This window comes from Bidens hawaiensis, unplaced genomic scaffold (genome assembly GCF_021521415.1).
Source record: "Bidens hawaiensis isolate Kalapana, Puna unplaced genomic scaffold, B.hawaiensis_p1.1 tig00024619_1, whole genome shotgun sequence".
Taxonomy (NCBI): Eukaryota; Viridiplantae; Streptophyta; class Magnoliopsida; order Asterales; family Asteraceae; genus Bidens; species Bidens hawaiensis.
The window spans coordinates 366344-378307 of NW_027493886.1; the positions used below are offsets into that span (position 1 = coordinate 366344).

At 37.0% G+C, this 11964-nt stretch overlaps 1 protein-coding gene across 1 annotated transcript; it reads right to left on the bottom strand.

Annotated features, from left to right (window-relative positions):
- Positions 1 to 725: 725 nt before the first annotated feature.
- On the bottom strand, positions 726 to 4631 carry LOC143569585 (glycine-rich domain-containing protein 1-like). Its single transcript, XM_077055460.1, has 8 exons — positions 4584 to 4631; positions 3443 to 3616; positions 3239 to 3356; positions 2909 to 3157; positions 1924 to 2831; positions 1690 to 1834; positions 1459 to 1614; positions 726 to 1384 (listed from the first exon to the last, which is right to left on the bottom strand). Exons 2-8 carry the CDS (start codon positions 3598 to 3600, stop codon positions 815 to 817), a joined length of 2304 nt encoding a protein of 767 aa, XP_076911575.1. The 5' UTR covers positions 3601 to 3616; positions 4584 to 4631; the 3' UTR covers positions 726 to 814.
- Between the last annotated feature and the right edge of the window lie 7333 nt (positions 4632 to 11964).

Below are 11964 nucleotides of genomic sequence, written 5' to 3' on the forward strand. Positions count from 1 at the left end.
TTGAAATATATGAGAAATAGAGAGAAGTTTCTGAGAAACCTTGTTGTTTTCGATCACGTTTAGGGATTCCGCACATTCACGCTGATTATAGATATCGATCTACGTCTTGTTTACAGCACGAACACGTTCCTACAGTAATAAAGGTTAATCTGTGTTTGTGGCACCAATGATACTCCAAACTTTGACTTCTTTTCTTGAGGACAAACACATTTGCAAATGAAATTATCTTTCTTGTGAACATAATCAAGCGGATAACAAGTGCATATCTATTGTGGTTATGTGAGTGAGATTCCCTTTCATGACAAAAGTGAAAGTCATGATTGTTAATGGTTAAATAGTCACTATATATTATTATGGGTGAGTTATACCTTAGATTATTTAATTAAAATTAAATTTCCAAAATATAAACTATCAGGAATACACTTTATATCGGCACCAGAAATTTAATTAAAATTTGGCCAAAATGATACATATAGATACAAATAGCTCACTGGAAGCAATAATTTCCAAATGGATATGAAACATTTTGTTTATGAGCAGAAGAGCCGTTTCCATGTAGACCATTTTATATGGGCTTAAATCCATACCTCATTATAGAAATCTGAAACACCGATTTCAAATTCAAGGTGCACCAGGTGCTAGTGAAAATGCTTCACAAAAACTCTTGCAAGGAGAGGAACATACAACTTAATTAACTTTTACAAACAAGCTTTTTTTAAAACCATTCTTTGCACAACAATGCAAAGTTATTTATACTTTGATGCATTACATCAATTATTTGCAAACAGACAAATTTACACAATAACCAGATTGTTTATGCATGAGCTGCCACTTGCATTGGTTGTTCATCATTGCAGGGACTATTTTCAACACAACCACTTTTCATCACACTCCCGCAGCCGCCTCCACATCCGCCACAACCACCACCACCACCACAACCGCCACAACAGCCTCCACTATTCACCATATTCCCACAACCACCACCACATCCACTGCCGCAGCCACCACTGTTGACCATGTTCCCACATCCGCCTCCACATCCACTACCACAGCCACCACTGTTGACCATATTCCCACAACCACCTCCACAACCGCTGCCACATCCACTACCACAGCCGCCACTGTTGACCATATTACCACACCCGCCGCCACATCCACTACCACAGCCACCACTGTTGACCATATTTCCACAGCCACCGCCACATCCACTACCACAGCCGCCACTTGCTAATATGTCTTTAGCAATTTCAGCATCAAATACAATTTTCTCAGCCATAAATTCCATCTCCTTTAAACTTTCACCATCATTTCCTTCCTTTCTCAAAATGTTAAACATTATGAAAGTCAACATGATTCCTGGTAACACAAACCATGCTTCTTGTACCTGTCAAAACAAAGAAATAACAGTTAAAACATACGGGTAAATCGATAGGTAAAAACTTTTAAACAAACTTTTACCACCAAAGCACCAGATTTAACATCAAGCAATGCTACTGCTCTTCCATATGGGTACTCTGCAGAGAACTCAACCGCTGTCATGAAACTATGCGTATGTGTTCGCCTTTGACAGTGCTTCAGTTCATAATCCAACTTTCTTCCAGGAACCAGTTTAACCTAAAATAAAATCACCAACGAGTCATTAGTAACATATTGTGAATCTTTTCATGAATACAAATGAAGTTTATTAACCGTTTGAGGCCCGGTGAGCAGCATCTTCTGAGCCTCAAGGGTCCATAAAGAATCCATCAAAGACCACTCTGACCCAGTCAACTGTCCAAGAACAGTTTCGTCGTCTTTTGTGATGCCAACGAGCTCTTTCGTTCCTTTCATCTCTCTGTGTAACAAAGAACCAATTGAAATAACTTAAAACATTACTCAAATTCAAAGTTTTTGAAAAAATTGGTCAAGAAAACAAAGATAAACCTCATTTGAAGGCCAATGATTTCATTCCCATTTCCACCTGCAACCTGTGCCAAGCCTTTTGAAGCATGGGCTATCTTAACCACACGCGGTGCTGGCATTGGCACGGTACACGAGGCTGCAACTCTTAAACGAACCGGATCACAACTTACAGTACCAGAACTCGGAACCAAATCCAACCACTTTTCCACAGAGAGGTTAGAAACCAAGTCATATAAAGAGATACAACAGCAGCCTAACGTTTTGACTGAATCAAAAACAAGTTCAAAGACAAGATTTCCAGTCGGTTCACACTGGAATGTAGCAACCTGCTTTTTACCAAATTCAGATTGGATATTAATCTTCCTCTTAACATCAAAGCTTCCATCAGGTTGTCCCTTGCTAAAAAGCACAGAAACCTTTTTCTTGAAGGTTTCTGGTAAGTTTTCGACTTCTACAATCTCCAAAACAACCTCAGTGACGTTTGTTTTGGGAAGATTGATTAGCTTCTGAAACTTATTATTATATGAAGTAACCAATTTGCCCGTGAGTTTTGGTACGAAAGGAGTGGCGGCGAGAGGAGAAGGTGTGTTACCTCTATACATTGCTCCTGCTTTCCAATACCTTAATCCGAATAACTCCTCCCATTGCTTGATAGTTTTAGAAAATCCAACATCTAGCTTTTGACCTTTGCCTCGGTTTTGGTCCGTGTCATCATGTTCTAGAATCTTCCCAAGTGATTCCATCAAGTCCTTGCAGTATGAAGCAGGATGTAACTGGTGTGTGTGCCAGATTAGATCAATATCGTAAGTTGGAACACAAAAACATGTTATCGATCGCTCTTTGTTTCTCTTGATCAAATGCAGAAAGCCTTTGTATCTTGCTACAGCTGCTTCAAGGTACTGGTTAGTGTTCATGTGGGATCTCGACACCTGTCACACCGAGCACGGTTCAAATTATAAAAACTTGCCTAAATTGTGAAGATGTGAACTATTGGTTTTAAGGTTACCTGGTAAAAGAATGGGATTTGTCTTTTAATAGCTAAAAGCAGGTTGTATTTGGTATGGTTTGCAGACCCGTCAATGTTTTTTGAAAATTTATTGGAAAGTGTCAGGTTGATGTTATAGGGCTCGTTGGGATACATGCTGTTCCATATATCTTCTGTTTCTTTTGTTGAGATTTTTTGAACCAAGGATGCAACATTACAGTTATCAAGTATTCTTCCATAAAATTCTTCACAGTCGGATTTGTATCTTACCTGAAAAAGGAACGCAAGAACACGGTTCATTAAATGATCAAAACACGAATTTTGAAACAAGATTTCAGTTGTGGAACCTACCGGATTGAGCCTGTGACAATGCCAAACCCATTCACAATCAAGAGGGACGACCAAAGGCCCGTTTGTGACCCGAGACTCGGAGTGTTTAGCAAGCAAGGGGAGCCAGCAAGAGTTGTACCTGAAAACGATTAAACAATTTCATGCGCGCGCATAAAGAAAATAGAAAGAAGGTGAGTTGTGGTTGTGAGCCTATGAGAATCGTACCTGTAGATGGCTGTTTGCAAGGTCTGGTCTTCATAAAGCCACCGGTTTCTGTCTACAGCAGCAAGAAACTGGAGCTGAAGCTTAGCTGCAGCCACGAGATCTTCGCTTATTTTGATACTTTGTGCTGCATTCCACTCTGATTCCTGTTCCATACCCATCTTACAGTTCTCACCTACAAAAAAACAAACGATTCGCAGCCAGTTAACATGTGAATCTGACCAAAAAAAAGAGTCAAACATGGTCTAAATTAGGGGTCTGCATGGTCAGATTTGGACGGGTTTTATGCCCAACTGTTAGTAATGGTCTTTTGTTATTGTAAACTAAAGTCAAGCCGTTGACAATTGAAACCAAACCAAATCAAATAGTTTGTTTCGGTTTGTGCTGGAAATCATGCAAGAATAAATTTAAATATGCACAAATAATAATGATCAGACTCGGAATATCGGGAGTGAACGAGTCGAGTCACTCGTGAGCTATTCGAGACCGGTTTCTTAAAAGTTTGAACAGAGCCGGAGACTAAACTGGTCTGGTTATGGAAATACCACAACCAGTTTGACTAATAAAAGTCAACACTTATTACTAAGATTCATGTAAGTTTGATCACTTCAAATGTCCCAAACGTGCAAAGAAAGCATCACATAAGATGATCAACATTCATTAGCCAATCAAAACACGAATATCTGGGTATCGTTTCTGCATAATCCCCCATCAGGAATACTCTGCTCATGATTGTTTTCAGAATCAAGTTAAGTTTTATAAGCGCGTAAACAAGCAACAACTTCACAAAAACACAAGATGGATTTAATGCTTCTAAGTATATATAACTCTTTGAGTTAATAATGTACTTTTCTACTTCAAAATTGTTTAGAACTTAAAGTGTCCAGTTTTAAACTTAAACCAAACCAAACCAAACCATGACCACCTAGTTTAATCAATATTTGGCAGTCATAAATCAATATCAATAGATCATAATAGACAAAAAGTTTTGTTACAAAAATGATGAAGCAGTAACAACATGATTATGCCAGCAACAAACCTGTTCATTGTCATGATCCGCAAATCAAAAATTATATTATTTAATCTTCCTGTAATGAAGCAATATCAATAAAGTTATCACAAATAAAAATACTAGTTACCTGAAGAAGAAGCAATAGTCCCGAAGAACAAAACCACCTTCCAACTGTTTGATTCTGTTTAATGTTTGATGGTTCGGATGTTTTTTGTAGGCACGATGATACGCAATGTACTAACTGTACTGTCACCATTTCACTACATTGTACTGCTTGTCTGCTTGTACGTGTACTTGTAGAATTGTTACTAAATAATAATATAATAACTAGAGTTAAATAATAATATATTAACTAAAGTGCTAAAACAAACAGTCTTTTTTTAAGGTCAACCCACCTTTTAAATTAGAGTTGGTTGTCTCATTCTAGCTAGACTATTTTGTTTTAATTGAGCCCACGCTAATTTTAGAGTTTAGCTTAGGTGTTTTTTGGGAAAACCATACCATCGACTGTCACTTGACAGTTATTGTGTCACCACAAGATCAGAATTCTCTGACGTAACACACTATATAATGGTTGATTCTATTACACTGATCAACCAAACACCTCTTTTTTTCATTCCCTTATAATAATTTGTTTAATTACACTATATTTATAAATATATTGAATAGACAGAATTACATAAATTGTCTTTTATCTTTCACAACAAATTTCACTCGTGGTCACTGATCTTCAAAATTGATCTTTTTTGTCCTTTACGTTTCAAAATCCTTTAGTGTTTGTCTTTTTCACCTAACTCAGTTAAAAATCTTCGTTAAGTTAAGTCATGTGCCTTACAAATGAAGGCAAATTGGTCAATTTACCTATTAAATTAAAAAAATGTTTTAATAAATAAAGAAAACAATAAAATAAAAATATATATTTAAATTCTTTCTCCCTCCTCCTTCTTTTTCTTCCTCATCCTCCTCCTCCTCTTCTACTAACAATCTTCGGCAGCCACGACCACCACCGTCTTCTCCGACAAAGAAAACCACCTCCACCTCCACCTCCACCTCCACTCCCACCGACCACCACCACCACCTCCGATGAGCACCGGTGAACCTCCGACGAGCAACTGTGAACCGCCGCCGGTGAACCTCCAACAGCACCACCCATTGGCACCTTCATCTTCATCTCCGGCAACGAGTTGGGAGGAGGTCGTTCATCTCCGACGAGATCGACACCCAAATCCGACTCACAGAAACTATTTTTTGCACTAGATCTAGGAAAAACCTTAAATTTGATTGATACAAATTTACCAAACAACCACCGCCTCTTGTTACTGATCGCCACCTCCTACCGCCGCAGCCATCCGCCTCCACTAACTAAGCCGATGTGTGAACTGCAAACCCTAAATACTCGTGGTGGCCGATCACTCCATTTCCGACGGCCTCGTCTCAGTCAGTTCCTCTACCTACCATCTGTCATCACCCACCCTCACCCTACCATTGACACACATCTTCATCAGTCTCCCTCAAATATCGGATAATGTTGTCTCCACACACACATTGAAAATTTTGAAAACCAGGTAATTGTTTATGCAAATTTGCTAAGATTCATGGGTTTTGCTTTAAACGAAATGAGTCAGTCTTAGATTTGTTTATTACACTTCGATTCAACGGATTCAACCGATTCACCATTTTCAAGCTATGATCTTGATTTTGTACTGTTTCAATCAGCAGTGATGAATTTACCACCATATACTGCTTACAGATTTTGGGTTTTGTTAAAGATTTAATCTTTTGTTTTTGTTTGTGGATTTGTATTGGTTTACGACAGTCACAGTCGTTGAAGGATGCGGTGGGTCACCGGAAGGGGTGAGATGGTGGCTACTGGAGGTGGGTGGAGTTGGACGGTGGTACTGGAAGGTTGGGTTATGTCGGAGAAAACGGCGGTGGTGGTGGCTGCCGGAGATTGGTAGTGGAGGAGGAGGAGGAGGATGAGGAAGAAGAAGAAGGAGAGAGAGTGGAATTAAATATATATTTTTAGTTTTTTTATTGTTTTTTATTTATTAAAACATTTTTTTAATTTAACAGGTAAAATGATTAATTTGTCCTCATGTGCAAGGCATATGATCTGACTTAACAAGGAGTTTTAACTAGGTTAGGTGAAAAGGACAAACGCTGAAAGATTTTGAAACGTAAAGGACAAAAAAGATCAATTTTAAAGATCAGAAACCACGAATGAAATTTGGGTGAAAGATAAAAGACAATTTCTGTAATTCTTTCTATTCAATGTCTATTCATTTAAGAAAATCCGTTGATTATGACATTTACCAACCATCTCTAATCTTATCCGATTTCCAATTATTAGTTTAAGAGAGTATATTTTCTCACCCCCTATCTCTAATTATAAAAAATTTACAAGGGTTTTAGTTAGAAAGTTAAATAATACATTCTAAAATCTAAAGAACTTAAAAACGAACTACTGAACTTTTTTGTATTTCAAAATGGAGACGACGAGTTTAAATCTTGCAATTTGTAAGTATAAGTTAGAGGAATTTTAAATGGAAATAACTTTGTTGTTAAAAAAAAGGAAAAAAAGTTAATAAACGAATATGTTTATCAACTTACACTCATTAATTAGTACAAACTCATGTCTCGTCTTATTTAGCAAATCCATCTATAATAATCTATAATATATATAAACGAGGATACTAAAATCCTACGTGTCGCGATGTGGTCGCTTCCCCCTTTTATGAAAGTCACCAGATTGCTTAATTTTTAAATGGTAAGCTCTCGTTAATTTAACCCGATTTCAACCCGTTTAAGCATTAAAGTTTGCGGGTCACGGGTCTTGTGATGGGTTTGGATCGAGTCAAAGATTATATCCTCTCAAACTGACTAACTCTTCCATTCCAAACCCTACATATCTCTTCTCACAAATCTAACTTGGAATTGTAATTCATTCCAAAAACCCTAACTGGAACTTGAAATCTGCCTCACGATTTGAAGGTTATGTTTTTGAAGCAAATCTCGAGGTCTCGCTGTTACCGCTAGCTAGGGATTGCAGGTAATTTAGGGTTTTTGTTTACAAATAAGATGAGAGGTGCTAAACCATCAATTCAATTCATCTTTATCAATTATTCATTTACAATCGTTAATTTCCGGTATGCCATATCTGAAAGTTAATAATTTTGATCTTTTTTGTCTTAATGGTTTTGAATCTTAATACTAATTAAGTAAGATTAAAATTTTTGATGTTGGTATCTTTTTGTGTAAAAAAAGATCTGCATTTTTAAACTGAAGGGTAGGATTGACTCGGGTTTTTTGATTGCGTATAAAAGGGAGTCGTCGGTTCCCACTTCCAACTAAGGTTAATTTTTTTTGGTTGAAAGCTTTTATGGATCGGCTTCCTGTTATGATGGTCTTTTCTATGAGAGACATCTAAAATTTGGAGTATATTTTAATTCATTGTAATTTTGCTAGAAATAGATTGGGCATGTTCAAGTTTCATGCAAATTGGTTGCTGCTTTTATCTTAAGTCTTAAAAGATTATTTGGATTTCCATTTCTTGGTTACGGGGAGCGATAAAAAACAAAGGATTATTTGCAGGATTTTCTTTGTGCCGCTGTGCCTGTGGAGTATTTGGCGGGCTCGAAACTATAAGGTGTTCAATAACAAAAAGGTTTGCATCAGAAGAACCATTATCATATGGTTCGGTTTCATATTTGAATGGATTTATTGTTTTTAGTAAATGTTAAATTATCATAAAAGTAATAATGCTTTGATCTTGATTTTGTTGCAGTAACTATAAGCAGCCGGAAAGAAGAGAGGGAAAATGCTTCTTTTGCAAACAAACTATATATAGACTTCAACCTAAGACATTAATATAAATATATAAATATCAAATGTATGAACACAATTCGCCACGTCACAGTTTACATATAATAACGGGTATTTCAAGTAAGCTGTTTTTCCTTCAATTTATTAATATTTTCCAAAATTAAATTATGTTTAATATTTTAATTAATATACATGAATGGTTGCAGGTTATTCAAGTCCTCATGTCTGTGTGAAGGATTAAAGATTGATTAGGTAGTTTCGTTACTTATTCATATTGCACACCGACTGCTTGCAAAAATGCTTCTTAAGCTTAGTTGTTGTTCATGCTTTAACAGATTTTGTCACTGTCTTTTTTTTAGGTGTTTGATTTTGTCGTTGTGTCGTGGAGATTCATAATCACTGTTACTTCGGGACACTACACTGATATAAAGGCAATGTTTTTAGCCATCGTGTTTATGATATTTGTTGTTGATGGCTAATTGAGAGGGCATATATGGAATTTTGAAAGTAAGTTTGCTATGTACAGTTCTACAAATTGAAGGATTTGAGAATCATTGTATAATCTGTATCGTGTAGAGCATACGGACGTGGTGACTGTGATCCAGAATGTAGGATCAAAACTACACACAACCTGGTCCTTGCATTTCCTAAACCTTGAAAAGAACAGTTTCATAGGTTCGTCTTCTTTTTGTACGGAAGCAAGATATGGTGAAAACAACATCATTGCCAATCTTGACACTGGTAACATGCTAATGGTTAATTTTGAGTGTTGTATTTCGATTTTATAAATCATTTTTAAGGTGTTTGGCCCGAATCGAAAAGCTTCACATGGTGATGGTTATGGACCCATTCCGTCTAGGTGGAAGGGTGGATGTAAGAATGGAACCTTAGTGTGTGTGTAAACTTGTTAAATCTCTATATGGCTTAAAGCAAGCACCACGAATGTGGAATGCTAAACTTGTCTCTGCTTTGTTAAAAATGAGATTTAGTGATTTACGCAGTCTATGTGTGACTATTCCTTGTTTATTAAGTCGGAAAAATCTGTGATTGTTATTTTACTTGTTTATGCTGATGATATAGTAGTGACAGGAAACGATGATGCTGCTATTGATGAAGTTAAACAAATGTTAAAAACAAACTTTATGATTAAAGACTTAGGTCTGCTAAAATATTTTTTGGGAATTGAAGTTGTCAAGTCAAACCAGGGGATTTGTTTGTCTCAAAGAAAATATTGTATGAAGCTGTTAGCTGAGTACGGCATGAGTGCGTGCAAAACACTCCTATAGAACAAAACTATGTTATCACGAATATGTGTGATAAAGATAAGTCTTTTTTAACAAATATTACCGGGTATCAAAAATTAATTGGGAAATTAATATATCTTTCCCATACAAGACCTGATATTTGCTACGCTGTTCAATTTTTAAGTCAATATATGCATAAATCGTCTAACGCACATTTACAAATTGCTTTAAGATTGTTGAGATACTTAAAGAAAGCTCCTGGTTTGGGAGTTTTATTCAAAAAAGGAGCATCATTCAATATTTCTGGTTACTCTGATTCAGTCTGGGCTAAGTGCCTAGATACTCGACGGTCTGTAATAGGTTTTTGTGTTTTCCTTGGTGAGTCACTGGTGTCTTTGAAAAGCAAGAAGCAATTAACTGTATCTCGGTCATCCACGGAAGCTGAATACTGGGCCATGTGTGCATGTACGGAAGAAATTATTTGGATCAAGAATTTATTAAAAGAGTTAAAGGTCAATGTTGCCCGTATCCTTACATTGTGATAATAATGCAGCTATATCTATAGCTGCAAACCCTGTTTTTCACAATCGAACAAAACATTTTGAGATTGACTTGTTTTTCCTGCGAGAAAGGATATCGTCTGGTGTAATTAAGACCGTGTCTATAAGATCTGACAAGCAACTAGCTGACATGTTTACCAAAGGACTCTTGGTAAGTCAGCATGTCATTATGTTACAAAACTTGGGTTTGTTTAATATATTTGGATATAAAACTGAGGGGGGGGGGGGGTGGTTAAAATAATGTTATAACTTCATTTTTATATAATGTTCTTTTCTTATGCTTATGTCTTTTTTTGTGTTCAACGTGTCTTGTGAGAATACTACTCTTGGGCTTGATTGCTTGTTTTCTAGTGGGCTGCAGCATCTTCTTAATAGGCTTGGCTTGGAGAGGAAGTCTTAGGTGCTGTTTGTTTTTCCTCAGAATGACTTCTCCACCTCTTTTGTCTGCACTGAGAAGAGGGCGCGCAGACGTTGGGCTCTGCAGTGTGTTTGTTTTTTCGAAGACGTTTCATTAAAAAACGTCTGCGCGCCCTCTTCTCCCAGAAGTGTTGGTATTATTACTTCTTTAACCTCTTCTCCCAGAAGTGATGAGCCAAGTTGCTACTGATGACTCCACCAGCAATTCTTCAATCTTCATTTTATTCTTTTCATTTGTTGTCACCATAATCTTTGTTTATGGCTGTGTTTTTCTATCGATTGCCGCCATCATCGCCGATTGTTACCGGGTTTGATTTACGAACCCTAGGCAGCGATCGTGTGGTGGTGGCAGCTCTCCGATGTTGGGAAATTACGGTTGTTAAATCTAGGGTTTATGACCTCTGATTGTTACCGGATTCGGTGTGGTGGCTGTACTCCGGTGTGGGGAAGTGATGGCTTTTAAATCCACGGTTTCTGACGCCGGTTGCCGCCTCTGTCGATGTCGATTGACATTTGATTTGGGTTTTTTGGATGGTTGTTTGAAATATGAAATCAGGTTTGTGGCTGTGATGATCTAATGTTGTTCGAGTTAACATCAGCTCAGGATACGTGCCTGGCGTGGCAGAAATGCAGGATGGCAGGTACCCTTGCAGCCATGGCACTTTGAACCTTTTGCACCAATGTTTCGATAGGTCTGAGCCTCTTTATAGTGATTATTAAATCATTGATGAATTTCAAGTTTTAGTTTCTTTTGATATTTATAGATGATGGTATTTGAAGATTTTTGAGTCATATATTTCACCCGAACCATCATCGTTTATACTACTTATTTTTCTTTAATTATTTAAATTTCAGCTTATTTTAGCAGTCTGCAGATGTTAAAAAACAAACAGTCTTCTTGTTGCAGACTGCAGAGTTTTGGTCCACCTCTTCTGCTACAGATGTTGGCAGATGTGGTTTCGCAGTCTTCTGACATTTTACCTCTGAAAAACAAACAGCACCTTAGTCTCCTACTGTCGGTGGTTGTCTTCTAATACTTTTAGGGTTCAGCTTGCTGCAATACAACAACCCTCTCTCACTATTTTTCTGTTAATTAATAATTGTTCTTTCAATTAGTTTGGCAATCACACTTGTCTGTTCTAGCGTTGATCTTTATGTATTACAAGAACAAGAGATTAAGTATTTGGTATTTCTTTTCTGGTTGAAATCAATAAGAATTCGTTTATATTCTTGACACTAAATCGAAAAAAAGCCACATTGAGTCACAGATTATGGGTCAAAACGGATTCAAGCCAAAACAGGCTAGAGATAATGAGCTAAAACGGAAAAATAGATATGTGCAAGAGATAAAAAGTCAAAATGGGGCAGAGATAACGAGCCAAGGCGGATTCAAGTAAAAATGGGCCAAACTTTTCGTTTAAAGTATTCCGCTTCGTTAATCAATTAAATAAGTTATTCTAAGTAAAAACA

Bases quoted from the DNA above. Each gene is read 5' to 3' on its own strand.
- LOC143569585 (XM_077055460.1), bottom strand. From the start codon at position 3,600: ATGGGTATGGAACAGGAATCAGAGTGGAATGCAGCACAAAGTATCAAA. The intron at 2,832-2,908 runs GTAACCTTAAAA...TCGGTGTGACAG, and splicing joins AAATCCCATTCTTTTACCAG to GTGTCGAGATCCCACATGAA. The intron at 1,385-1,458 runs GTAAAAGTTTGT...TTGTTTTGACAG, and splicing joins TTAAATCTGGTGCTTTGGTG to GTACAAGAAGCATGGTTTGT.